The sequence below is a fragment of the Sminthopsis crassicaudata genome, chromosome 5 (genome assembly GCF_048593235.1).
Source record: "Sminthopsis crassicaudata isolate SCR6 chromosome 5, ASM4859323v1, whole genome shotgun sequence".
Classification (NCBI taxonomy): Eukaryota; Metazoa; Chordata; class Mammalia; order Dasyuromorphia; family Dasyuridae; genus Sminthopsis; species Sminthopsis crassicaudata.
The window spans coordinates 187,551,757-187,579,354 of record NC_133621.1 but is presented as its reverse complement, the minus strand read 5'-3'; the positions used below and the strand labels follow the sequence as shown (position 1 = coordinate 187,579,354).

At 38.9% G+C, this 27,598-nt stretch overlaps 1 protein-coding gene across 14 annotated transcripts; it reads left to right on the top strand.

Annotated features, from left to right (window-relative positions):
• The first annotated feature begins 703 nt into the window (after nucleotides 1–703).
• Nucleotides 704–26,335, top strand: ZNF384 (zinc finger protein 384). 14 transcript variants are annotated; one of them, XM_074266757.1, is made up of 12 exons: nucleotides 803–848; nucleotides 2,134–2,191; nucleotides 14,103–14,208; nucleotides 14,569–14,639; nucleotides 15,163–15,400; nucleotides 15,949–16,291; nucleotides 17,203–17,289; nucleotides 20,146–20,370; nucleotides 21,225–21,407; nucleotides 22,991–23,069; nucleotides 23,346–23,504; nucleotides 25,433–26,335. In XM_074266757.1, exons 4-12 carry the CDS (start codon nucleotides 14,574–14,576, stop codon nucleotides 25,829–25,831), a joined length of 1,779 nt encoding a protein of 592 aa, XP_074122858.1. In that variant the 5' UTR covers nucleotides 803–848; nucleotides 2,134–2,191; nucleotides 14,103–14,208; nucleotides 14,569–14,573; the 3' UTR covers nucleotides 25,832–26,335. The 14 variants fall into 14 exon arrangements, with proteins under 14 accessions (XP_074122861.1, XP_074122853.1, XP_074122863.1 ...); XM_074266756.1 differs by lacking the exon at nucleotides 14,103–14,208 and adding an exon at nucleotides 10,549–10,797 and having other exon boundaries at nucleotides 804–848; XM_074266754.1 differs by lacking the exon at nucleotides 803–848 and adding an exon at nucleotides 854–1,189.
• The last annotated feature ends 1,263 nt before the right edge of the window (nucleotides 26,336–27,598 follow it).

Genomic DNA, 27,598 nt, shown 5'->3' with positions numbered 1-27,598 from the left:
TTAAGAATGACTTTTTTTTTTTTTTGCAAGTTTCTAGTTTAAAAAAAAATCACAGAATTAAAAGCACAATAAAAGAAAGCCATGAAATATGGGTATGTGGCACCAAATCTTGGACTCCAGTCCCAGAGAACCAAAATGGGTGGTGGGTGGGTGCAAAGCCGATTAGTCAGGAGTTATCAGCCGGGGACACAGAGGCGTGATCACACCGAGACCACTCCACGAGTCTCAGCTCCTTAAAGGCATTAGTTGTTTCTTTTTTCTTTAAACTCCTACTTCTTAATACCGTGCTTAAAATGCTGTTTGTGTAATATTGAACTGAAATAACGTCCTCGCCCTTTAAGGCACCATTTCCCCCTCCCCCCCCATTTACCTTAGAAGGACTGCTTCATAATTCATGAGTCCAAGATCCTCCCTCCTTCAACCAAAAGTCTCACCCCTCCCCCAAAAGGCCTCCTGGGGATAGTGAGTTCATTTCTGCCCTTACTTACCCCCTACTAGTTCCGGTTAACGTCACGTTCACCTCTGACCATTGAAATATTGCCCTTTCGAAGAAGCCACTTCCGCCCTTATCCACCCCACTTCCGTCTCGAGGTTGTCTGTCTCCCCAGGTGCCCGAACTACCAGATTCGCTCTAGCCGCTCCCGGAAGTGACTGGGCCTTTGCACCCCTCCCCCTTCTCCCCACCCCAGTTCCCTCCTTTCCCCACCCCTCCTTCGTTTCCGGTGTTCCCGCCTTCTCGCCGCTGCGGCTCCTCTCCAGGCCTGTGGGGGGAGGGGGGGAGGGGAGGGGGGTGGGGAGGGGGAGGAAATCTGGGTTCTTCAGTGCAGGAGCGCCAGCAGCACTTCCGGGTGAGTGGAGGGGAGGGGGGGCGCCAAGTGCCTCGCGCCCCCGCCCTGCGGGTGTGTGGAGCGGGGCGTGTGTCTATATGTGTGTGTGTGTGTCCGTCTGTGTGTATACACACTCCTCCGGGGTGGGGGGCAGAAGGGTCCGTCGGTCCGCCCAAAGCCCAGAGTGCGCGCGCTCTCTCGAGCTCTACTTCCCCTCATCCCATTTCCCTCCCTCCCCCCCCACCCCTTTGCCTCCCTCCCGGCAAAAGGCACGCGCCGCCCCCTCCCAAGCAGCTTTCAGACTCTCGCGCCGCCGCCGCCGCCGCCGCCGCTGCTGCTGCTGCTGCAGCCGCTGGAGCCGGGTGAGTCTCGCGGCGCTACCGCCGCCGCCGCCGCCGCTGCTGCCGGCACGCTCCGCGTTCCCTCCTCCCTGTCCCGAAGGGGGTGGGGGGTGGGGGGGTTCTCTGTGTGTGTGTCTCTCCCCCCCTCCCGGAACCGGAAGTGGTTGTGGAGTAGCGGGCGCAGGGGTGGGGGGGCGGGGGGAATGGTGGGAGTGGGGGTGTAGGGGGTGGGTTTCTGGTGGGTGTCGGAGCTTGGCTTTTGGAGGGGAGGGATCTAATGTCCCTGAAGGGCCCTGAGGAAGGGGGGCGTGAGCAAGGGGAGATACTCTTAGCTGATGTCTTGGGGAAAGAAGGGAGTTTATTAAAGCAGTGGGGTTCTTATTGGGGGTGAGGGGCTGAAGTTTGACCCAGAGGGGCTCCCTGGTATGGGGCCCTTGACAGATAAGGAACAAAGTCCTCTCAGGGGGTTGGGGTGGAGGGAATGGCCAGTGGGAGTGCCTCGGCCTGCACTAGAGATTCCGCCTCCTGGCACAAGAACTTGGGGCACCCTTATCTTAATTCTGTCCCCAGATTGGTCTTCTTTCCTCACAGGTGGGAGGTGACCAGAGTGCCCCCTTCCCCCCTCCACCCCAGCCTCCTTTTTTTCCTGCCTTCTGCTCCTTGGGTACCTGTGAGAAGGAATTAAGTATCTAAGCTCTGCTTTGGGGGTGGGGGGGGATGGGGGGACTCCTTCCAGCTCATAAGTAAATGGTGAAGATAATTTGACTTAATTACGAAGAGATTAAGTCCTTTTTTACTTAGTGACCAAATTCCAAATTTATTGTAACCTTCCCTCTACGGTTAGAGGCAGGAATTTTTGTCTTCCTCTAGACTGACAGCTGACAGATTGAAAATCCTCAGAGGTCCCCAACACTTCATTAATTACATCCTTTTTGACCATTCTAACACGCACACTTTGTTTTCAGAAAGTTCGGGAGCCTTGAGGAGGAGGAGTAATAGGACAGAAGGAGGAGGAGAGAGAGGGTAAGAAACATTTAACACAAGGAGGGGAAATTTTAGCTTGAGTTAAGAGAGGATCATTTATCTATATTAAATGTTGTTCTTCGGGTAACAAGTTAATTGTATTTGTTGTTGAAGTGTCAACCTGTACTAAATCAATTTAGACTTTGTCCAGTTTTGAAAATGATACTCAGACTTGTATTTTGGAGATCTGGGTTTTAAGCTGCAAAAGACTAGTTAGGGAGAGGAGTCCCAGGTTAAAACACTCCTGATGGTCACAGTGCCATTTAAAGAGATGCTATTTATGTTCCCATGTGGCATTGCTTAGCAGTAGTTTCCTGCTGTTGAAGCAAGCATGGCTTAGAGTGAGCTTTTGTTGTTAGTACTAGGATGTTTAGAGTGTAGTTGCTGATTGAAAGATTTTAGTAGTTAAGTTTGTGGCATCAAAGAATTGTAATTTGGGGGCGCAGACAACATCAGATGCTGAGATTTCAGAGTTGGGGCTCAGTTTGAAATACACTGAGAACTGAGTTGTCTTGGGATATAGATTTGGAATTAAATATAGAAATGACTAAGAAAGCCTGATTCTTTAATAGTGAAAGAATTGTAAGATTCTCATAATTGTTAAATTGCAAGACTGACAGGTAGAAAGAAATAATGTTCCGGGATACCTTGGCAAACTAGTTTGAGGCATAGCTAAACAAGATATATTTTTGTAGACAGGGATTTGAATTCATAGCATTGATTTCTCTAAGATAACTATTTTGAATCAAGTTTAGACTGTTAGAAGTGGTTTATAGAACTCTCTTTAGTACCTGAGGTTAGTAGTAACTCTTAATGTCAGAGACAAGTTTCCTCCCCACAACCATGACTGTCCTATTTTCTAAAGACCCTCTGGCTCTCCAAGATCCAATTGCCCTTTTTTCTTTACTAATCTCTTACCATTATTCCTAGTGAGAATAGCAGCCCAAGAGGAAACTGTTTTGAAAGCCACCCTACTAGTTTAGAATCCCAATTCTGGACTAGGGTAGGCTATTCTAGATGGTAGACTGTTTATTGGTAATAGTCATTTGGGTTTTTCGGATATGGAACAATGGTTTCTGTCCAACAGTGTAGGAACTTAGCTTTTGAGAAATACATGAAAAGTTCTTCCTTCAATTCCATTTGCTTATTTGATTGTTCTTTATAGTTCCTTGTGTACTTGATGACTTTGAACTGAAATATACAGGTATTGCTCTACTACTGGGGCTTGGGGATGGGAAAGGAAAATCCCAAAACAAAAAACTTTTCTCCTTGATGAAGTATTTCTGTAACATCTTTCTTCACAGGAACACTTCAAGTATATTATTCTTTAGTATAAAACTTTTATCTCTATCTTTTCTGGGTAAACTTTTGTTTCTGTAGTTCATTCTCTCCACCTGGAGGCTTAGGGAAGCAGTGAATTGTCCAGAGCCATATGTTGAAACAAGAAGGTATAAATCTCAAGAACTCGAGAATTTTTTCTTATTCTCTTCTATTAAGGAGGCCAGGTTAAGGAGAATATTCCCTGATATATGGCAATGGGCTTTGCACATACCAGATACTTAATAAGTGACTGTTGAATGAATTGGTTTGAGAAAAAAGGATTCTTTCTAAAGATTACATAAAAGAAGAATGCTTTCTTTGGAAAAAGAAATGGAGACTCTAATAATAAATGACTTTGTTATTTCTAATGGGGAAATTAAGGGAGATAGTCTCTCTACTTAAAATTTTGTGATAGGATGATACTCCTGGTGGCAGGCACTAGCATGGTCATTTTGTTTATTCTTTAGTAGAAGTATGGTAGATTAGAATGTTGAGTTCTTGTCTGTATGTAATCTCAGACAAATTACTTATTTCTCTACCCCAATTTCCACCATTTCTGAAATGTAAATTCCACTTTGCTTGCCAGATCTTTTGCTGATCAGTGAATATATGCAAGCTCATTGAGCCCTTTAAAAGAAGAATGCTGTTTAAATATAAGGTTGCAATAATGCTAAAATATATAATTCTTGTTTTTCTTAATATTGGTTTAGTTGATGCCTAAAGAGAATCTTCCCCAATGCCTTACAATGAAGAATTTATCTGTAGAATCCAGGTCTTCTGATTTCCAGGAATTTTAAAATTCCTTAAAATTTACTTTGCATTGTGAAATGCTTAGTAAATATTTATTGGTTAGTTGATTGATTTGATTTGATTTTCTACCATCATCTCACTTTGGAGTTATAAGGTTTCTGTTTCTCACACTATAGGATCCTCAGTTATTGAGTGTAGTGGTATAGCCAGAATCAACTTTCTTTGGTTTGGAGCCTACTATCAGATAGTTTAGGGTTTATACATCTTTTATTCAGTGTTACTTATCAATATATTTCTTTGGGGATAATGACGTTGATAAAGATGGTGGCTTTGTAAGATGTGGTGAGAAGAAATATAATAAGTAGAATTAATGTTGAGCCTATTTCTGTGACTTTTAGATGTATTAAAGGTGAATCTATCATCAACTTTCATTCCTTCACTTAAACCATTGTTTTTCTTTGGTGGTTTTGTTGGTAAAACCAAAAGAAAAATCTCAAAGGATTAGCACATTTGTCATTCTTTCTTCCCTCTCAAAAAATATTATTTATGATCCGTAGATGTTTTTGCAGTGAGGAAATTATAGTTTACCTGAAAGTTGACCACCACTGGTAGTCTACCAGTTACCATTCCATGTCTTGTCCCAAGACCTGTTAGAGGCTCTTTAGTGGTTTTTTTCTTTTCCTTTTCTTTAAGACTTAGAAAAGATAACTAGGCAACTGAGTAAGTAGAAGTTCTTTTTTTTTATAGAATAAAGTTCCATCATTCTAAAATCCATTTACCTTATTGGCTAAGACTGGATTTTAAAAAAAATTTACTCTTCAATATGTTTGTTATGACTCTACCTGAGTAATTGAGAGAACCAATGATCCTCAACAGAGAGGCATTCCTCAATATTCAGACCTCCCTGGATTGGATTGAATTATTTTTTGTTGCTTTTGTTTAATTTCAGGCTTCCCTCTCTTTAGGTCCCTCCCTCTTCTATTATTACACTGTAGTGTTCTTGTCAATAAGCTATATGCCTTTTTTCATTTCATTAAAAAATAGCTTGCCTTGATTGTTTTTTTTTTTTTTAAGGATTTACAAAATATTCCTTATAATAACTTTTTAAGATAAGTGGTATAAGTATATATCATTCTCATTTTACAAGTGGGGAAACTGGAGATAGTGACTCATCCAATTTCCTTCTGCAAATGTTGGTATTTGAATCCAGGTGTCTTGGCTTTCGACTCTACTCCTCTTTTCTAGATTATAAGATTATAGGTTTTTAGCTTCCTTAAACATAACTTCTAATTCCTAGTAGTTATCAATATTTTTATTCCTGTAAGTTTTCCCTACCACAAATTGTACAAAGCAGGATGTTGCAGGTACTAGGACTGGCCGTTAATATTGTTTAGGAGCTTATTTGTTTATATAGCAAACATTGTTTTTCAATTATTTATTAATTTATTTGTTTTTTTCGGAGGCAATTGGGGTTAAGCGGCTTGCTCAGGGTCACACAGCCAGGAAGTGTTAAGTATCTGAGACCAGATTTGAACTCAGGTCCTCCTGACTTCAAGGCTAGTATGTTTTTCAGTTTAAAAAAAATGTTTAGTAAAATATTATAAACAGACCGCCATACTAGGTTGGAGACATGGTGAGAAGAAATATATCTCTTCCACAGATAAAGAACTAGGACACAAGACTTAAGTCCTGACTGAGAAATACAAGAGAAAAAAAAATTTACATTTGAGCCATTATTCTAGCCCATGTCAACATAAACAAAATATTGGCAATAGGGGTCTAGCCAGGAATGCATTGTATGAGTTGTCCAATATAATAGAGCAAAGAAAAGTACCACATCTAATAGAGGGGCTTGACCTTGTACAAAAATGGGTGCCAACTAGCAGTTCTGTCATTCACTACCTAGTATTGAATCACATAGATCCAATGTGAAATTAAAGGGGAAGGGAATCTGTACCTAGGTATAATGATCCAGGGCATAGAATGGGCACAGATTCTAGACTTTGTATTGTGTGAGAAACAAATACAGAAGCAGGCAGCAGTTGCTCAGATTTGACTCTGAAAGCAAAATAGGGTCTTAATTCCACTTTCTATTCTAATCTGAAATCTGAAGTGAAATAACCATGGAAGGAATCCAAAACCAAAGGGGATCCTGTAGCTCTCTTGTTCCAAACTTGAAAAACGTTCCAGCTAGTTCCAGCTAGCTAATAATGGATAAGTCTAGCTGCTGTGTGTTGCTTAGAACTAAACCTAGTACAGGAACTGAGACCAAGAGAGTAGCAATCAGGCTTTGTCATGGATCAGACTGCTTTGAGAACATCTAAAGCTTGCTGGTCCTTAGCCTGAACTATCACTGTGATCTAGAATGACAACACTCAATACCCCATAGAAGTAGCAGTACTAAAGAGAACATAAGTGTAACCCAGATATATAAAGAGGTAGGTTAGAAGATTAAGCAACCAAAAAAACCAAAAGTCCCTTCTAGTAATACAGATGCTCAAAACACAAATCCAGAAGAAAAAGAATGATTCTCCAAAATATCTACAAACTAAACCTCAAAGAAACATATACGATTATAAGTTAATAAGAATTCTTGAAGAGCTGAAGCAAAGATTTCTTTAATTAAATAATTGTATAAATAAAATGAGAGCACAATAAGAAAGATTGAAAAAGATCTAAAAAAATTTTTTGTTAAGAGAATTAACACCTTGGCACAAGAAGTACTAAACTTTATTCAGCAAATTCCCTGAAAATAAAAGTGGACCAAATATAAGATAACTTCAGAAGACAAGATGCATTAAAAAAAAAAAAAAAAAAAAAAAAGTTAAAACTGAAAAAGTAAAAGGAATTGTAAGATTTGATTCATGGCAAAAATATTGACTTAAGAAAGAGATTGAGGAATGATAATTTAAGACTCATTGGACTTTTTGAAAGTTATGATGAAAAGAGTCATTTCAGGAAATCATAAAAGAAAAATGACCAGTTCTCTTAGAATCAAAGAGCAAAGTGAAACTAGAAAGAATCCACCATTCACTACTTGAAGGAAACTTCTAAAAGAAAATTCCAAAGAACATTATAGCCAAAATCCAGATCTATTAGGTTGTTTAAAAAAAAAAAAAAATACTACAAGCAAGCTAAAAAGACAATTCAAATATTGAAGATCCACAATCAGGAATACACAAGATTTAGTAGCACAACTTTAAAGAAATAGGGAGCTTAAAATGCAAAATTGATTATATTCCTGTAGGGGGAACAAATGGCCCTTTAATGATATAGAGAATTTATAAGCATTCCTGATGAAAACACCAGTACTATGTAGAAACTCTGAAATAGAGACATAGTCATCAAAAGAAACAAACACGTAAATATAATCAAACAGTCCTAAGGATTAAAGGATAAACTGTTTATGTTCTAAGTATTGTTGAGATCATAGAATTTCATAAGATAGAGAGCCTCTTAAAGTCTTTATTATATTTCTGTGATCCTAAAAGAAGAAAGCAAAAGAATAAGGAATATAGTGAGGAGTGAGGGAAGGAGTTGGAAGAAAAAGAAAATCTCACTATCCTCTGAACCAGTCAACAGGAGGAAGAATCCACCCAAATAAATAGCTTCTAAATACAAGGATATATCCCAAAGATTCAAAAATAGGGAAAGGAAAAATGACAAGCTTTTGATTGGGCTTTAGGGAAGGAAAGAGAAATAGGACAAGGGAGCAGAAGCATATTTCATCAAACCTAGAGTATTTTCTGAGCATACTTCTTTCTCAATGCCTTTTCTAGAAGACAGAAGAAGGAAACAAAGAATGAAAAGCATAAAAGAATAGTATAGAAGGAAATATATAATTAGTAGTTATAACTGTGAATGTCTATGGAATAAAGTTACCCATTAAATGGAAAGAGGAACAGTAGGTTGAATAGAAAAGTAGAATCCAACCATATTTTTTTTTTTTAATAAGGAACTTGAAACAAAAATTCAGAGTTAAAATAAGTGGTCAGTGAAATCTACTATGCCTAGTATTTAAAAACAAAACAAAACAAAACAAAACAAAAACTGGGGCAGCTAGGTGGCAAAGTGGATAGAGCACCAGCCCTGGAGTCAGAAGAATCTAAATTCAAATGTGACCTCAGATACTTGGCACTTAATAACTTTGTGATCCTGAGTATGCCACTTAACCTTAACTACCCTTCCTTCTCCCCCCCCCCCCCAATAAAAGGCAATCAAAATCTTAGGCAGTACAACAAGAATAGATTCAATTAGGAATTCCCCAAACAGGAGACTACGTTTTAGTAAAAGATAGTATAGATGACTTAATTTCAGTATTAAACATATGTACTGAATGGTATAACATCTAAATACTTGAAGAAAAAGTTAAATGAATTATAAGAGGAAATAGACAATAAAACTATAAGAGGACCTCAATATAACCCTCCCAGACCCAGATAGATGGAATTATTTTTAAAATGAAGAATAAATAGTTTTAGAAAAGTTTCATATTATATATCTGAAGATTATGGAATGAGAGTAGAAAGCACATTTCTTAGCTATGCATGGTGCCTTTATAAAAATTAACCATGTGTTAGCTAGGACATAAAAAAAATTTTATTCAGGTAAAAAGAAATGTTAAACTTATTTTTCATGATAAAACAATAAAATGAAAATTATTTTCACTAAAGCGTTGCTAAAGAAATGATTAAAAATGAATTGGAAATTAACTTAATCCTAAAGAATGGATGTGTAAAAGAACAAATCATAGAAACAAGACATAATTTCTTTAAAGATAATAACAATGGAATAGTACATCAAAATTTTGGGAATGCCACTAAATATGGCCTTATGGAAAAATTTAAAGCAACTACCTCCCAAAAAAACTTTTAAAAACTAACAAAATTTTAAAATGTAGTAAATAGAAATCCTGAAAACAGAGAAAGCAAAAAACCCACAACAAATAATACAGCAAGAATTTAATAAATAAAATTGATGAATTATTTACTCTAATTTGATTTTTTTTTTTAAAGGAAAGATGAAATTCAATTTATCAATATAAAAAATTAAATGTTTAGATAACTGAATAGTGGAAGGGTTAATGACCACATAAGGAATAGAGAGGATCACATAAAAAAGGATTTTTTTTTTTTTTTTTTTTTTTTTATAAAAAGTAAAAAGTCCCCAATACAGCTAATGTAAGAAAAGCAGGTATGCGGGGTTCTTTGTTGAAAATTTCTCTGATAGTCTCATTTGTAAAATAAGGAAATGATTCAAATATGTAAAAATAAGAACAGTTCCCAGTTGATAAGATTTAATATGAAAGTCATTTTTCACAAGAAGAAATCTAAGCCATTATAATAGCCATATGGGGGGAAATGGTCTACATCACTGTTAATTGGAGAAATACAAATTAAAACATTCTGAGGCTCTACTTTATACCCATCAAGTTGGTAAAGTTGACAAAAAGAGAAAATGATCAGTGCTATGAGGTATTTTAGTCCAGCCGTTCTGGAAAGCAATTTGGTGGTATGCCTCACAGATAATTAAACTATGTGTATCTTTTCACCCATTGATACTGCTGTTAGATCTGTACCCCCAAAAAGGTTCTTTTAAGGGGTAGGGCACATCACTTATTTATCAGACTTAATGGATAAGCAAATTTATAAATAAACAAGATTGAGTGCAAAATTTGATGTAAAATGAGTAATTTTGGTAATATTTAAAAAGTTTCTGTATGAATAAAACAAATATAACCAAGATCAGAAAGAAAGCAGAAAATTGGTGAAGGGATTTGTAGACAGTTTATTGGGTAATGGTCTCATAAAAAAAAAAAATAATTAAATCTATAAGAATATAAATTTTCACACAGTTGAAAAATAATCAAGATTTTTAAAAAAATATTCTTTTTTTTTTTTTTTTTACATTTTTAAAAGTAATTTTATAATTATAATTTTTTTTTGACAGTATGGGTAATTTTTTACAACATTATCCCTTGGGCAGCTAGATGTCTCAGTGGATAGAGCACCAGCCCTGAAGTCAGGAGGACCTGAGTTCAAATCTGGTCTCAGACACTTAACACATTCTAGCTGTGTGACCTTGGGCAAGTCACTTAACCCCAATTGCCTCAGCAAAAAAAAAAAAAAAAAAAAAAAATTATCCCTTGTACTCACTTCTGTTCCGAATTGTCCCTCCTTCCTTCCACCCTCTCCCCTAGATGGCATGCAGTCCCATACATGTTAAATGTGTTATAGTATATCCTAGATACAATATACGTGTGCAGAACTGAATTTCTTGTTGCACAGGAAGAATTGGATTCAGAAGGCAAAAATAACCTGGGAAGAAAAACAAAAATGCAAACAGTTTACACTCATCTCCCAGTGTTCCTTCTCTGGATGTACCTGATTCTGTCCATCATTGATCAACTGGAACTGAATTAGATCTTCTCTTTGTTGAAGATATCCATTTCCATCAGAATACATCTTCATACACTATCGTTGTTGAAGTGTACAACGATCTCCTGGTTCTGCTCATTTCACTCAGCATCAGTTCATGTAAGTCTCTCCAATCCTCTCTGTATTCATCCTGCTGATCATTTCTTACAGAACAATAATATTCCATAACATTCATATGCCATAACTTACCCAACCATTCTCCAATTGATGGGCATCCATTCATTTTCCAGTTTCTAGCCACTACAAAAAGGGCTGCCACAAACATTTCTTGCACATACAGGTCCCTTTCCCTTCTTTAGTATTTCTTTGGGATGTAGGCCCATTAGCACTGCTGGATCAAAGGGTATGCACAGTTTGATAACTTCATGGGCATAATTCCAGATTGCTCTCCAGAATGGTTGGATTCTTTCACAACTCCACCAACAATGCATCAATGTCCCAGTTTTCCCACATCCCCTCCAACATTCATCATTATTTTTTCTTGTTATCTTAGCCAATCTGATAGGTGTGTAGTGGTATCTCAGAGTTGTCTTAATTTGCATTTCTCTGATCAATAGTGATTTGGAACACTTTCATATGAGTGGAAATAGTTTCAATTTCATCGTCTGAAAATTGTCTGTTCATATCCTTTGAATGGTCAAAAGATTTGAACAGTAAGTTTTCCAATGAAGAAATCAATTTATGATTGGTCATGAAAAAATACCCTAAATTCTTATCAGTTAGAGAAGTGCTAATTAAAACAAACGTAAGATATTTTACACCTACTAGATTGGTTAAAATGATAGAAGAGGAAAGTGACGAATATGGAAAAATTGGGACACTAATTCATTGTTGGTGGACTGTGAACTGATCTAAACATTTCAGAAAGCAATCTCAAATTGTACCCCAAGAGTTATTAAACTTTTGACCCTGTAATATCATTACTTGGTCTATTTCCAAAGATGACTGAGGAAAAGGAAAAGAACATATATGTTCTAAACTGTTTAAAGCTGCTCTTTTTGTAGTGGCAAAGAACTGGAAATTACAGAGATATTAATCACTTGGGAAATGGTTGAACAAGTTGTGGAATATATTTGTAATAGAATATTGCTGTGCTATGAGAAATGATGAGCTCAATTGATTTTAGAAAAATACAGAAAGACGTGTATGAAATAATGAAGAGTGAAATGGGCGGAAGCAAGAGAACATTGTATATAGAAATAGCAATATTATTTTAAGGAAGACTGAGCAAATAAATTATTTTGACCATCATAAATGGCCAATTTAAGTGTAAAGGACATAAGAAGATGCTATCTGTATCCAAAGAATTTATAGAAAAACTTTACATAATGCATATACCTTGTTTATACATACATACATAAATACATATATACATACATATGTCTAATGGTAGTCATTTCTAGGGCCAGGAGTGAGGGAAAGGGGGTATTTTTGTTATATATTTGAAATAAATAGCAATTTGTGCATAGTAGATTTACAGTTTCATATGCAATCAACTTTTTTATTGTACTGTTATGGAAATGCTTGTTTTATTCCATAAATTTAAATTTTTTTTAAAGGGGGGGTTGCAGGAAAGGATCCCTATGTGCAAAATATTTATAGCATTCTTTTTGTGTTGGCAAAGAACTGAAAACTGAGGAGTGACCATCAATTAGGAAACAGCTGAGTAAGTTATGGTATATGAATATAATGGAATACTCCTTTGCCACAAGTTAATGATGAAAGAGGGATGATATCAGAGAAATCTGGCAACTAATGAACTAATACAGAGTGGAGTGAGTAGAATCAGATCAATTTGTATAATAACAATAATATTGTAAAGACAAACAATTTTGTTGATTATAAAGACTCTGAATACTAAGATGACCAACCATGAATCCAGAAAACATGATGAAGCACTTGCTGGCAGACAGATGGTAAACTATTGAGACAGAATTTTTCAGGGGAGAAATGGCTAATATGGGGGTTTGTTTTGCTTGATTACATATTTATTACTATGGTTTTTTTCCATCTTTTTTCGGTAGATGGGGAAATAGGAAGGAGAAAAGGCAGATTTTTGTTAATTTTTTTAAGGTAATTTAATTTTTGAAAACAACATGCTAGGTGATGTTGGAGTGGATGGTATGCTTAATTCCTGCTCTCAAAAACTTGGATTGTTTTTCTTTCAATTCCTTTGGATTGTAGTGTGTAATTGTTAAAACTGATGCTTTCTTTGGTATTCTTTCCCCATTCTCTTTCATTCTTAATCTTTTTTTTTTTTTTTTTTTTTTTTAATTTAATTTTTTTTCTTTGAGACTGGGGTTAAGTGACTTGCCCAGGGTCACACAGCTAGGAAGTGTTAAGTGTCTGAGATCAGATTTGAACTCGGGTCCTTCTAAATTCAAGGCTGGTGCTCTATGCACTGAGCCACCTAGCTGCCCCCTCATTCTTAATCTAATGTGGCCATGGTTAATGTGTTCTTTATTCTTTTAGGTCAGCTTTTTCTGTTGCTGTGTAATTGCACATTACATTATTCATCATGTTTACTCCCTATTTCTTAATATTCCTCTTACTTGTCCTCCTTAATGGTATTATCATATTCATGACCAAAATGTATTAAACCATTCATTCATACATTTAGGCTATTTTAAGTTTTGTGTAATGATGTGTAATGCTGCAAGTAAAACCTTTGATGAGGGGGAAGGGGGGGGGACCAAACTAATACTTTTTAAATTGAATGCTAATATTAAGGGATAGAGTTAATACTTGTCTTTATTAAATTTTATTATATTTCAGGGGATAATTTAGCTTTTAGTTTAAGTCACTTAAAAAGAACCCAGAAGTTTTACTGTTTTCAATGGTACATTCCCCTTCTCCATTTTCTTATAGAAGATCCCTTATTACAAGGCAGGAGAATGAAATTGCATGCTGCTTCATTATAAAGTTTTTGTAAGAATCGGAAATGCTATTTAGTATAGTCAGGAAAAAGCTAATAAGTTAAGTTTCATGAAGAAGAATGAGAAACTAGACTTTTAAGGTGACTCAAGATGCATTTAGTAGAATTTCACTTTTCTTTCCATGTTGCAATGCTGAATCTCCCAGCTTCAGTCATTGACTGAAGTCATGTTTCTTTGGCTAGTCCCAGACCACTCTTTAGTAAACTTCATCCAGCCTCATGTTATATCCTTTTCCCAGTTTTAACTAACTTCTTGGAGACTTAATTTCCCATCTATAATATAAAGGGATTGCCCTAAATGACCTTTGAGGTCCCTTCTGTTTAGATCTTTGATCAGCCATTGGTGATATGAAGAAGAGTAGAATCTCACTACTTTTATGGAAAGTAGCTAGAATTTGAATAAATCTGTATTGATTTATTGATTCTTTCTAGCATTGTCATTTTCTTAAAATTTTCACCTTTATCCCAGAATCCTTTTAGAATCTGTAAAGAACACTTTAAACAGGAAGATTGGAAAGCTTGACTTGTGCATTTCAGGAAAAGGAGCATGAGGCAATAAGGAGTTCAGGAAAAAGGCAAGAATTTCTTTCTGATTGTTATTTTCAGCTTTGCCACTTAGTGTGAAACTATGGGCCTATTATTTACCATCTCTGGGGCTAGGTTTCTCTTTCTGTCATAGAGGGAAAGTAATACTATCTTAGTATTGAGAAAGGAGAGTGAATAAGGTAAGTGTGGAGTCTTTTTAGAATTGTTAACTAATCAGACTGCAGTTATAAAGGTACCTAAATTTAGTCTTAGGATACCACTGTAGTAGGATAAATCCACCAAGAAGCAGATCTTAAGATCTGCCTCTCAATGGAAGTTACCAGGAGCCTTTTATGCTACCTTTAACACATTGTCTTGCTGATTATGATTTATCTTCTCTCTCCTTTCAGGTAGAATGGAAGAATCTCACTTCAATTCTTCCCCGTACTTCTGGCCAGCAGTTCCCACAGTCTCAGGACAGGTAGGTTATGCTAACTTGTTTTTCGTCCCGCACACATGGAGAGAGTAGTGGATCCCAAGGGTCAGGTACCCAGTTCCTATCTTTATTCTGCCACTTAGGAGCTAAGTGTATTTGAGCAAGTCACTTCTGTGAGCGTTCATTTCTCCATCTGTAAAATGAAAAGACTAGTGTCTGCTTACTTCATAGAATTGTGTTAAGATCAGCAAAGAAAATTTGCATAAAAGTGTTTTGAAAACTTTAGAGTCTTATGCAAAAGTAAGGTAGTATTTTTATTATTGTTCAGCTTTAAATAGAGGTGTATTCTATTTCTGTTTGCCACTTAACTGCTAGTAAGACTAGAACCAGGCTAATTAGTTACTACCTCTAAAGTATTTCCTGTCACTGCAAGTTTTCCCTTCTATACTCCTTTTAGAGGAACAGGTACCAGCTTTTATTTTATTTTTATTATAAACAAAGAGAAACTATGGAGAAAGGAAGAAAATAATCTTTGCTCCTTTCTGATAACAGATTTTTCTTCCTTTAGATAGAGAACACGATGTTTATCAACAAGATGAAGGATCAGCTATTACCAGAGAAAGGCTGTGGTCTGGCTCCACCTCACTATCCAACCCTGCTAACAGTGCCTGCCTCAGTACCCCTGCCATCAGGCATCAGCATGGATGCTGATACCAAGCCAGATCAACTGACACCACATAGCCAGGCTTCAGTCACTCAGAACATCACTGTGGTGCCTGTGCCATCCACGGGACTAATGACTGCTGGTGAGTTATTCCATTTACTCTTCCTGAAACTGCCTGACATACTAAAGATCTGTGGGCATGATCACAAGATAGGCTGGTTCCAGTGTCATTGAGTAGAATGGGATATGTACATCATCTCTCAGAAATTCTGTTATTAGGGTCCATGTGTGTTCAGCATTAGATTGTTCAAATTTTTTTTTTTTTCTTTTTCTTTCTTTTTTTTTTTTCTGAGGCTGGGGTTAAGTGACTTGCCCAGGGTCACATAGCTAGGAAGTGTTAAGTGTCTGAGGCCAGATTTGAACTCGGGTCCTCCTGAATTCAGGGCTGGTGCTCTATCCACTGCGCCACCTAGCTGCCCCTGACTGTTCAAATTTTTAAGGGGAAAACAGATTCCAATCAAGGGATACGTTTCATTGTTAATTCTATAGAATTGGGGATTTTGAAGCTCTGGGCTGAGTAGGACAGTTCATTTCAATAAAATGATTATGCAATTCTCTGGTAACTTTAAATGAAATACAGTGAGGTACCAGTACTAAGAAATGATAGCTCCATCTTTCTTCTACTCCTAGGTCCAGGCTTGGTGATCACATCCCCCTCAGGCTCTCTAGTGACTACAGCCTCCTCAGCTCAGACCTTCCCCATCTCAGCTCCCATGATTGTGTCAGCCCTTCCCCCTGGCTCCCAAGCCCTGCAGGTGGTCCCTGACCTCTCCAAGAAGGTGGCATCAGCTCTGGCAGAAGAAGGGGGCGGGGGAGGTGGGGGTGGTGGGGGTGGTGGCACTGTGGCTTCCAAACCTCCCCGGGGCCGAAAGAAGAAGCGGATGCAGGAATCAGGGCTGCCTGAGATGAATGACCCTTATGTGCTCTCCCCTGAGGATGACGAAGACCATCAGAAGGATGGCAAGACCTACAGGTGGGGGGCAGAGCCAGGGGGCTGGATGGGGTGAGGATCACTATCTCAACCACTCCATTTTGTGTCCTGCTTCAAATCAGGACTTTGTTGGGTGACTTCCATGTCAGACCCAGTTGCATGTCAGGGCTGTTTTGGGGTAGGAGGGAGGGTGGCACCAGAGCTGGGGGGAGGGTACATGGTTTCCTCAGTACTTTGTCCCTTCTTTACCTCTTTTTTCTGTTGCCCCTGTCTTAGGGTATCATAGCAGTAACCTGTTAGGGGCCATAGGGTGAAAAAGGGACAATTCTGCAAATATTTTTGGAGTTCACCTCTTAATAATCAACTTGGGATCCCCTGTCTGTCCCCAGCTATATTTTGAGGCATGAATTTTCCATTCCTGCTTTTCCAGGATATCTATTGGCCCAACCTTCATGCCTCCTTGTGGCTATAATGCCTGTTTGTTCCCTGTACCTTCTTGCCCCTGCCCCAGCATAGTTGGGATGATGGTAGAGGCCTACACAGGGGTGAAGGGTGGGGAAGAAAAGAAAAGCTCATCTCCTTTCCCCCTTCCTATCTTTTAAAAAACCTTATGTAGTTAATGTAGATGTTTACTCAGTGCCTAAATAACAGACTAGATCAGACTTTCTGATTCTGTCTTTTTCAGAGTTACCATTGTCAAAAAGTATTTCTCAAATACTTGTTTGCATGTGGTATACTACACAAAGCAAATAACAAAGATAGCCCTTATCCCCTGGAAATCCATGATCCACAAGCTGAAAAAAACTCTTGTGGTTTGGGGGAAGCTTTGACCCTTATGAACAAAGTGGGTGTAAATTCAGAATCATAGTCTTGGACAGAAACAGACATGTTTGAATGGGAGACTGGTTTCTCTCCTTAATATACCCAGATGGGCAATGTTGTTCCCATTTTAGGAGCCAGGGAAACTGCGGCACAGGAAATGGACAGAGCCCTGGGCTCATGGATACAGGCTCCACCACCAACTTGCTGTGTGACCCTGGGCAAGTCCTTTTCCCCTCTCTGGGCCTCAGTTTCCTCGTTTGCAAAATGGAGAGAATTCTGTTTTATATGCCTCCCTTCTAGTGGTATTAGGAATATTTACCTAGGTGTAATACTGGGTTTTAACTCAGAAGAAAGGGAAGAGAAATAGTAATTTATAGCATTTACTTATTTACTGTATATAGCTTCACCATGGAGAGTGGTCATTCTTCCTGACTGTTTTTCCTTTACTTAGGAAAAGTGTTACTGGGAACTTAACCCCCAAACCATTAAGTATCACAGTTCTACAGCCTTCCTCATTTTAAACACAAATGTATTCTCAAAAGGTTGTGACTCATGATTTTGGGTAACTTCTATCATGAACTCAAACTTGTTTCTAAAAGGAATCAATATGAATTCTTTTGTAAAATTGAATAACCACTCTCTAATTGTTTTGTGTAAATCTGGATACACATTGGATGAAATCAAGGGATCACCTTAGATAATGTAATTTTAACATAGAAATTCATCTATTTCAATAGCTGCAATGTGTGTGTGAGAGAGTGATGGCTTACTAGAATGCCACATATAGCATAGTCTCAGCTCTCCCTAACTAGCTTTGTGACCTTAAATTACTTGACCTCTCTGGACCCAAGTTTCCTCATCTGTAAAATGAAGAAGTTGGATCATTTAAGGTCCCTTCCACTTTTAACATTAAACCTCTTAATTTTTTTAGTTTAAAGTGCTCTGTCTTGGCACATCTCTGCTGATATTATCTTAAATCTGCTATAGAGTTGATTCTGAGCATCAAAGACTACCAGCATAGAGAAATGATGTACTTCTTGTGGTTTGGGTGCATTGATTTTTTCTGGAGCTAGGATTAGCTGTCACAGAGAGAATTTATGTTCTATAAGAAAGCTAGATTGAGTAGAATTAAACCTATTCTAAATTATAAGAAGGAATTCATACAGAAACAGAATTATGAACTGTTTGAGTCTTCCATAGAGCAAAGAGAACCCCTCATAAATAGTAACAGGATTGCCATATCAAAGAACAAACTCTCATGGGTATTGGCAGAACTAAAGATCTAGCTCCAGCCTAGTTTGCTATGACCTTAGGTAATTTACCTAATATTTCAAGGTTTTGATTTGCTTATTTGTGAAATGAGGGAAAGGTTCAATACCTTTAGTTTCTTAGAGCAATGGTATCAAATTCAAATAGAAATTATAGAAAACCACAAAGGAATTATTATCTATGTTGTATTTTTATTTTGTTAAAACATAATTCCAATTACATTTTAATTGGTTCTGGCCACACTGTAGAATTTGAGGGCCAGGAATTTGACAGTTTTGCTTTAGAGGGCAGATGGTATAAGAGTAAGGTATTTATATTTCTGATAATTTTATACATTAACAATTTTCTCACGTCTTTTTTATGGAATCAAGATTATATCCAAGAAACCAAATTTTATTATGTCTAGAATGGTGATCTTTGACTTTAGCAGTGGCTTTAAGCTTGCCAACATTTTCTGCACCAGAAAACTGCATTGAAATGGATTGGGTTTTGGATTTTTTTAATTATCCCAACAATGGAGGTGTGCTTGGTGTGTTAACTTTTTAAAACTAATTTAAAAAACCTGGTGAGATTTTAGCCTAGATTCATCAGAATTGAGGTATTCTACCTCTTTGGGAAAAAAATTCCATCAACAGAGAGTAATGTTGGACCATTTAAATAAAAATGTTGAGCAGTGTAAAATAAATGGCAAAATTAACTTATTGCTGACATTACTTTCATTTATATAGTGAGCTTAATCTTTGGTGGTGTTTGATATTTTCTCAAATTGAGGAAGCCTAGAGTATTTTTACTCTGTGGTATACTCTAGGTACTAGTAGGCATTAACATTTTTATCAGAAAAATGAGATCTAGAGAAGTAAGCAAGTCTACAATATCCCACAGTTAGAACTCACAGCTCTTGACTTCATCAAGGGTCTGTTCCCCATTATTGCTTTTTGAAAAGTACATTTCCTCTTCTCCCTGTCCTTTCTTCCCCCTTAGAATTTGCAAAGGGAAAGTGGATTAAAGTACTAGAATTTAAGTAACAGCTTTTGAAAGGGAAGGAGGGGTCTATATTTAACCTAAAGCTCTAGCAGCCATAATATTTCTTTTCATTGATCATTCTCACATTTTACAGAAAGAGGAAGAATAGAACCTGAGGCTCAGAAAAAGAAAAAGAAAAAAAAAAACTTGTCCAAATTTTTTGCCTTCCATTATGTTATTTTTTTTTTTAATTATGCTGCCTTTTCTTGGAAGTGTTGAGGTAAAACAATTGAGTTCCAGCTGACATAGTCTTTACCCAGAGACCATCCAAATTAATATGAAGACTTTTCATATAAGTCTGTTCTAGTTGGTAGCATAGCAGAGAAGAAAGTACTTTTATCCCAGTTAGATGCTGAATAAAAGTAGATCCAGGCAAGACTGACACTTTCTTCAACCTGATAGATTGTACCTACATATACCTGAGGAAAAGGTGTTTAGAGCAGAATGAGAAATTCCTTAAGGTGGGGTGAAAAAATAAGACCAATGCTGAAACAAAGTTATCCAAGAAGAGGAAAGATCCCTTTTTGGGAATCCAATTCTTTACTGCTTCCCTGGGGAATTGAGTGCATGGGTTTCCTTCTCCCCCTCCCCCAAATCACAAATGGGGAATACCACAAGGGGAGGAGAAAGAAATTCAGAATCTAAGAGGAGCAGAATAAATACATGTCATGTCTCCTATATGGTTGAACTTTTCACTTAGGGCTGGACTTAGCATGGGAGGAAGGTATGGGATGTGTTTTGGTGGGGGGGCATATCTAATTTGTTGCCCTGGCTGGGCCCAGGTGCCGGATGTGTTCGCTGACCTTCTATTCCAAGTCGGAGATGCAAATCCACTCCAAGTCACACACAGAGACCAAGCCCCACAAGTGCCCGCACTGTTCTAAGACCTTCGCCAACAGCTCCTACTTGGCCCAACACATCCGTATCCACTCAGGGGCCAAGCCCTACACCTGTTCCTACTGCCAGAAGGCCTTCCGCCAGCTCTCCCACCTCCAGCAGCACACACGGTAAGGCAAGCAGCCCTTCTTATCCATCCCTTTATCTTCACTGTGCCCATAGCCAGGCTACTGTGCCTATCTTTCCTCCCAGATAAGCTCTTGATTCTCTGTTTCTCTGGTTTACACTCTACAAGAACCCTGTCTCTCTTGGGTTCTCTGGGAGGGATTCTCCTCATACTTTTGGGGATCCTATTTTATGTATAGAATCTGTATTGATGTCATGGGCAGTATCTTCATGTGTGTAACTTTTCTGCAGAGCAGGCCTTGCTTTTGCTTTTTGCCTAGATTGAGAGCCAAGTATGATAAGGTATGGATCTATCTTTTGGCCTTATGAAATATCAGGAATTTGTTCTTTGTACAAATTACTATCTTTGAAGAGGATGTCCCTGGGAACTGTGTTGTGTGTGACCTTAGAGGGGACCGGGGAATTCATAGGATCATAGATCTATAGCTTGAAGCAACTTAGAGGTCACCATGCCTGTCATTTTACAGATGAGGTTAAGTTATTTGCCAAGGTACTAAGTGGCAAAATTGGGATTCAAACTCAAATCTTCTGACTCCAAATCCAGTATTTGTTCCCTGTACTGTGAGCTCTGATTCCTAATACAGGGTTATCAGGAGCCAAGCACATAGCAGCTCTTCACTATTTCTCTACCATTCTTGCCACCAACTTATATCAAGCAATCATCTAGAAATGGGTCTCCTCTTCATTTAGTTCTAGTCAGGCCTGTGGTTGTCTTTGGGAGGAGGGGGGCAATACTTTCATCCGTCAAGAAACATCATTTCACCCAGTGGAGAGCTCAGCCCGTGGTGTCGAACTGCTTCCTCCTCCTCCTTCCCCCTCCCCCTCTCCTCTCCGGCAGGATCCACTCCAAGCTGCACACGGAGACTGTCAAGCCCCACAAGTGCCCGCACTGCTCCAAGACCTTCGCCAACAGCTCCTACCTGGCCCAGCACCTCCGTATCCATTCGGGGGCCAAGCCTTACACCTGTTCCTACTGCCAGAAGGCCTTTCGCCAGCTCTCCCACCTTCAGCAGCACACACGGTAAGGGAGAGTGGCGGGCGACCGCCCCCTCGCTGGCATGCCCTCCCCACCCCCGCCCTGGACACACACAACAACCCGCATGCAGGGGGCAGGGGAGAGACCTGGCTGGAGGAGAGCATCACTGGCAGAACAGAGAGAGAGAGAAAGGACTGAGTAACAGCGCTGGAAACATCAGTGGGTACCAGGAGAGTTTGTGCGGGGCAGAAATGTACCAGGGAGATACAGTGGCTATTATGCCATACCCCTGATATATGGGAGATGGAGACAGACTTGGAGCAGAGACGACTTCTCCCCTACCCCCTGTACCCTCCCCTAAAAATATACACACATGCATACACATTTTGCAAGATATTTCCCTTGCAGTGGAAATTGATTGGAAGAAACCAGATCAACATCCCATAGGGTACTGACTTTGTGGGACCTTCATTTCATCTCACAAAGCAAAGGATTCCTGATCAAGATGATGGTTCCTGTAGTGGGGTATCAGAATAGTGAAATCCAGTCCAACAGTGAAACTCCAAGGGAGACCAGAAGAAAACCATGATCCCAGTTCCCAACTGGAACTTAATATTGGAACATCACAGAAGCCTGAGAATCTTCAGCCATCTGAAACAGCTTCTTTATCAGCTTCACAAGAGTGCCTAATGATTATATGCCATTTGAATGTGAATATGGGAAACAGTGGAACAACAGAGCTTGACAATCAGGAAGGACTCGTAATCATGGATTCTCAAATCTGACTCTGGGACCATCTTCCAACCACCCCACTCAACCTCATGGGGCCTTTGACAGACCTGCCATAGACTAAACTTCTTGCCTTTGTAGCTTCTCATACCTCTCACTCTGGAAAGTAAAAAGAACCTCAAGCATCCAGTGTGGGAGATGACAAGATCTATGATGATGGTGGCTTTTTTTTTTCTTTTTCTTTTTTTTTTTTTCACACTGTAATTTTGATGAGCTGACAAGTATTTAACTGAAAGGGTAGTCTTCAAGTTGTGGATCAAAAGTGGATGTAAAACTTTCAAACGTTCAAGAGTATTCAGTTCATGCCCAATGGGTAAACAGTGGTATAGGAATAAAATGTCCTAATTGGGACAAATTAGGCATTTCTTGGCATTTCATTTCCTGTCTAGCAGAGCTACAAGGTCTGTTACATGCATTATCAATCTTGCTATTTAAGATGAACATAATTCTGGGTTTTTGCATCAGTCTCCCTTGAAATCATTTAGGGCTTAGAGCATGATTCCTTGATGTAATGTGGGGAATGGGGAGGTTGGATGAAGGAAATCCTTTTCTTGCCATGGTTTAAGATATGGCTCTTAACATTGATTGGATGAAGTTGCTGACTGCATAGAAAGTTACATGATGCGTGTCCTGTGGCGGCATAGATACTTAACTGCCTAAATGTTGGGCAGAAATAGCAATATTAACCTGTAAAGAATGTGTGCCCAAGTTCTCTGATGATAATTAAGGCTGTGACTGACAGGAAGGAGAGAGAATTTGGAAAAGGATTGGTTGTCCAAGAACCAGCTTTGAAAACATTATTAATTGTCCTCCTTTTATTCTTTTCTCTCCCTTTGCAGAATCCATACCGGAGACAGACCATACAAATGTGCACACCCAGGCTGTGAAAAAGCCTTTACTCAGCTCTCCAACTTGCAGGTAAACTGCCCCACCAGAAGAAGTACTTGAACAAACCCTTAGGCCCAGACAGTTTAAGCATTAGTATTCTAACTGTTTAACTTCCTGAATCTCCATTACAAAACATTTTATCTGGCTTAGAAGGTACCTAAGAGACCATGCATCTAAATCTAATCTTTACCTTCTGTTCCCTTTGGGAAAGGGCTTGGTAATATAGTCTCTATGATGTGTATCTTGGATGGGATTGAGAGCATCAAAATGTCAGATATTGCAATTAGTTTGTCACCTTTCATCCAGTCCCACAGACGGCAGCACAATAAAGACAAACCCTTCAAGTGCCACAACTGTCATCGAGCGTATACAGATGCTGCCTCATTAGAGGTGCACCTATCTACACATACAGTGAAGCATGCTAAAGTGTATACCTGTTCCATCTGCAGTCGTGCATATACATCGGTGAGTGCTCCTTTCTTTTCTATAGCCCCAAAAGACTTTAATCGGCTTAAGTAATGTCCTGATTTTACAAGAAAAGGAAATTTTTAAAAATTGAATTACTTTTTTTATAATGCTTTTATTAGTTCATTTTTTTCTTTTAATTTATGTTTTGTGTTTTTTTTTTAAATCAAAGGAAAATAAAACAAAAGAGAATATTGTCATGTGCCCAGCAGAATATCAGAGAGTATTCAAAATATATAACAAATTACCAGATCAAGAATATATATATATATATATATATATATATATATGTTAATAGAAGAAATTATATTCATGAATGTCCATTTTTTTTCTTTGCTTCCTAGTAAATTGTTCTTTGCTTCTCTGCTGGGCAACTTATTTGCTTTATTCTTTTTTCCTCCCTTTCATTCCCCTCCCCCCCCGAAGCAAGATACAATTAAGAAAGGACATCTTTATGTATACAATATGTAGATATATACATATGTGTGTGTATACACACACACACACACACACACACATATCTTTCCTGTCCCTGCTGACTCTAATTAAATTCTGCTCCATAACTTGCTTTACTATTACTTAACCTTCCTCCCATTCAAGGATCCCTCCTTTGTCTTCTTCCTTCACCCTTTGTTTCCCCATCCACCCATCCCTCCCCCCTTATTTCTTTGTAGATTTTGGAGAATGCTAAAAACTTTTATCCAAGTTTAAGCAGTTCGTCCTTGTTGAGTTCCTAAAAATTGATCTTTGATAAAGGCTCTTCTATGATAAATTTTCTGTTAAGTTCAGTTTGATTAATAGAAAGTCCTGAAAATCTCCAAGTTCATTGAATTGTCCATTTTTTTCTCAATCAAATTATAGATAATTTTGCTGCATATGATATTTTTCACTGCAGGCCTACTCCTTTTGGTTGTAGGTAGATAAGATTCCACCAGGACCTTTGGGTCTTTTATTGTGACTACTGCTAAGTCTTATACAATTCTACTTGTAGCTCCAGCGTATTTGAGTAATTTTTTTTCTTGTTTCTTGCAAATTTTTCTCTTTTATATGGAGCTTTTGAAATTTGGCAATAATATTCCTGTGTGTTTTCCACACAAGATATCTTTGAGGTAATAATCAGTGCATTTTTTAAAATTTCTACTTTCCCCTCATGATCTATCATTCCAGAACAATTTTCTTGAATTATATCTATAGTGAAAATATTTTTAAGTGACACGATAGTTTTCGAGAGAAGTGGATTACATGATAGTTGATGAACAGCAATTCTCCATCTAATTTTTTAAAACAACCCACTGTAGCACATTTCAGAATTGTAGAAGGATTTAATTATTGTTTAGCAGAAGGATTATTAGATCCAGAAAGAAGTTGTGGAATGACTTTCCTGCCTTCACATTGTCTGACACATTGTTCAGTTGTAACTAATTTTTTTGTGAACATGTGGATCCTGGGTCTTCTTGGCAAAGATGCTGAAGTGGTTTGCCATTTCCTTCTCCAGTGGATTAAGACAAATAGATTACGTGACTTGCCTAGGCTCATACAAGTAGTTAGTATCTGAAGCTGGATTTAAGCTTTGTTCTTCCTGACTTCAGGACCAGGGCTCTCTCCACAGAGCCATCTAGCTTCCTGACATATAGTGTTTATATTTAATAAATGGTTCTTGATTTACTTTTATGCAAAAAAAAAAAAAAAAAAGTACCAATTCATAAAATCAGGCAGTGGACTAAATATCTTCTCAAGTTTCATTTTGATTCGTTTCTATTCAAACTTAGTAGATACTTGGATAGAGACTTGGCTGTTAACTAAGTTATAGATCTGGAGTATCTTAGTATGAAGTACTTATCCCGAAAACCAAAAGCTGTGTGTGTGTGTGTGTGTGTGTATTTCTATATCTTTTTCTTTTCTGATAACCATTATGTGAAATCCCTCAGGAGACATATCTGATGAAACACATGCGAAAACACAATGCTCCAGATCTCCAGCAGCAGCAGGTATCAGCAGTATCAGCAGCAGCTGCAGCAGCAGCAGCAGTGGCCCAAGCCCAGGCCCAGGCCCAGGCTCAGGCTCAGGCTCAGGCTCAGGCTCAGGCTCAAGCTCAAGCTCAAGCTTCCCAGGCCTCCCAGCAACAGCAGCAGCAGCAGCAACAGCAACAGCACTTCCAGCCTCCTGGGGCAGCCCCCCAAGGTGGGGGTGGTGGGGACAGCAATCCTAATCCTCCACCCCAGTGTTCCTTTGACCTGACCTCCTACAAGACAGCTGAGCACCATAAGGACATTTGCCTCACAGTTACCACCAGCACCATCCAGGTGGAGCACCTGGCCAGCTCCTAGAGACCTGATTCCACCCGACGGAGGGAAGAGAAGAGGCCCCATGTCTGTCCTCCCAACATGCACCCCCACCACCACTCCCTTTCCCTCTTGGCAAGTGGCAGGATTTGGCTCTACTTTCTTGGGCCTTTGGCTTCAGCTTCCCACAAAGGACACCACCTTGCTCAAAGAGCAACAACTCTTTGGGTCTGAAAAGGAACTCTTGAGTTGCTGAGTGGGGCCCAACTGTATTCCCTACAATCACATGGTGAAAGGGCTATGAAAGTGTAGTGGGGAAGAAGGTGGGGAGTATTTAAGGATGAGGCTTTCTTATGGCCTCCTTGACACATGCCAAACCTGAGATCTTCTCCTCCCTGTACTCCCCACTTCAAGAGTTGGGTTAATTCTTAGCAAAAGGGAAAAGACCAAAAGATTAACCTCTCTAAGCTACTGGAAAGGAAGAATTCCTGAATCCAGTCCATTGCCCTGTTTTCACGTACAAAAGGACAAGTTCATTTTGTTCTCTAATTTGGCCTCTGCTCTTGCTCTGCCTGAAGTGGTGGGAGGGAGATTTGTATTGGGAGGGAGGAGGCTGGAGTTAAGACCTCTTGGTATGAATCTCTGGATTACTAAAGGACAGAGGCTGTGGTCCCCAAGGGGCCAAAGATTCCCCATATGGTTTAAAAAAAAAAAAAGGAAGGGAAGAGTTTTCCTTGAAATATTGGTCCCTCTCCTCCCCCTTCCTCAGTCATTCTTTGGTTCCCCCAACCAATCCTTTCCCCTTTTGGCCAAAGCCTTGTTCTCAGAGGCTTTCCCCATCCTTAGGCCCTGAGAATCACCCAGTCCCAAGGAGTTTCAGGACATGTGTGTTCTTTATGAAACCCATAGCAAAAGGGACTGTAGAGAAGGGAGAGTTTGGACTGGACTTAGATCCCTGAGGTATTGGGGCCATTTGAATGGGACATGGATTTATATATAAATATATATATATAAATATATATATATATACACCCACTTACCACGGCCATCTTTGTTACCCGTTTTCATCTCTGACCATGGTATTTTTATTTTATTTTGTCTTTTTAAAAAATCATGGCAAATTTCAGAGAAGAGAAGATGCAACAAATCAGGAAAACAGTTGTTATAAAGCAATTTAAACATGGGGGAGGGGGGAGAAAAAAGATGTACAAAACAAGGGGTGTTTTTAGAATATTGTATAGAAATAAATTCATGTAAAAGGATCAGAGGCAGTGGAGGTGCTGGTGTGAACAAGTATGGGGGGGAACTGGAGTAGTTTGAAGGCATATACTTTAGGAAGTATAAATACATGTGCAGCTCAGTGGGTGCTATTTCAGAGATGCAAGGACCTACTTTTGATCCCTCCACTGTATAGACTAGTAGTCCTCAAACTTTTAAAATAGGGGGCCAGTTCATTGTCCCTCAGACTGTTGGAGGGCCGGACTATAGTAAAAACAAAAACTCACACTGTTTCCACCCCTCAGCCCATTTGCTGCATAAACGTCCTCAGTGGGCTGCATCTGGCCCACAGGCCATAGTTTGAGAACCCCTGGTATAGGCTGATGATATACGTGGATGGGGGGACCATTTTTCCAGTGCATGAATAATGTGGGGGTCTGAAAAAAGTTAACAGTTAATGAGAACAGGATTTCATGTTTGTAGAAAGGTCTCCCTGTTCCTTGGTTAAGAGATGAAGTGAAATGTCACCAGAAGTCTACATGGATTCTTGTCCAGCCATCCAGAAGCACAGTATCTGTCTATTCCTACCTGGCA

What these genes read in the sequence shown, in the direction of transcription:
- ZNF384 (XM_074266752.1), top strand. Translation starts at nt 14,574, where the DNA reads ATGGAAGAATCTCACTTCAATTCTTCCCCGTACTTCTGGCCAGCAGTT. An exon ending in TTCCCACAGTCTCAGGACAG is followed by an intron (nt 14,640 to 15,162) that starts GTAGGTTATGCT and finishes TTCTTCCTTTAG; the next exon opens with ATAGAGAACACGATGTTTAT. An exon ending in AAGGATGGCAAGACCTACAG is followed by an intron (nt 16,292 to 17,202) that starts GTGGGGGGCAGA and finishes TTCCCATTTTAG; the next exon opens with GAGCCAGGGAAACTGCGGCA.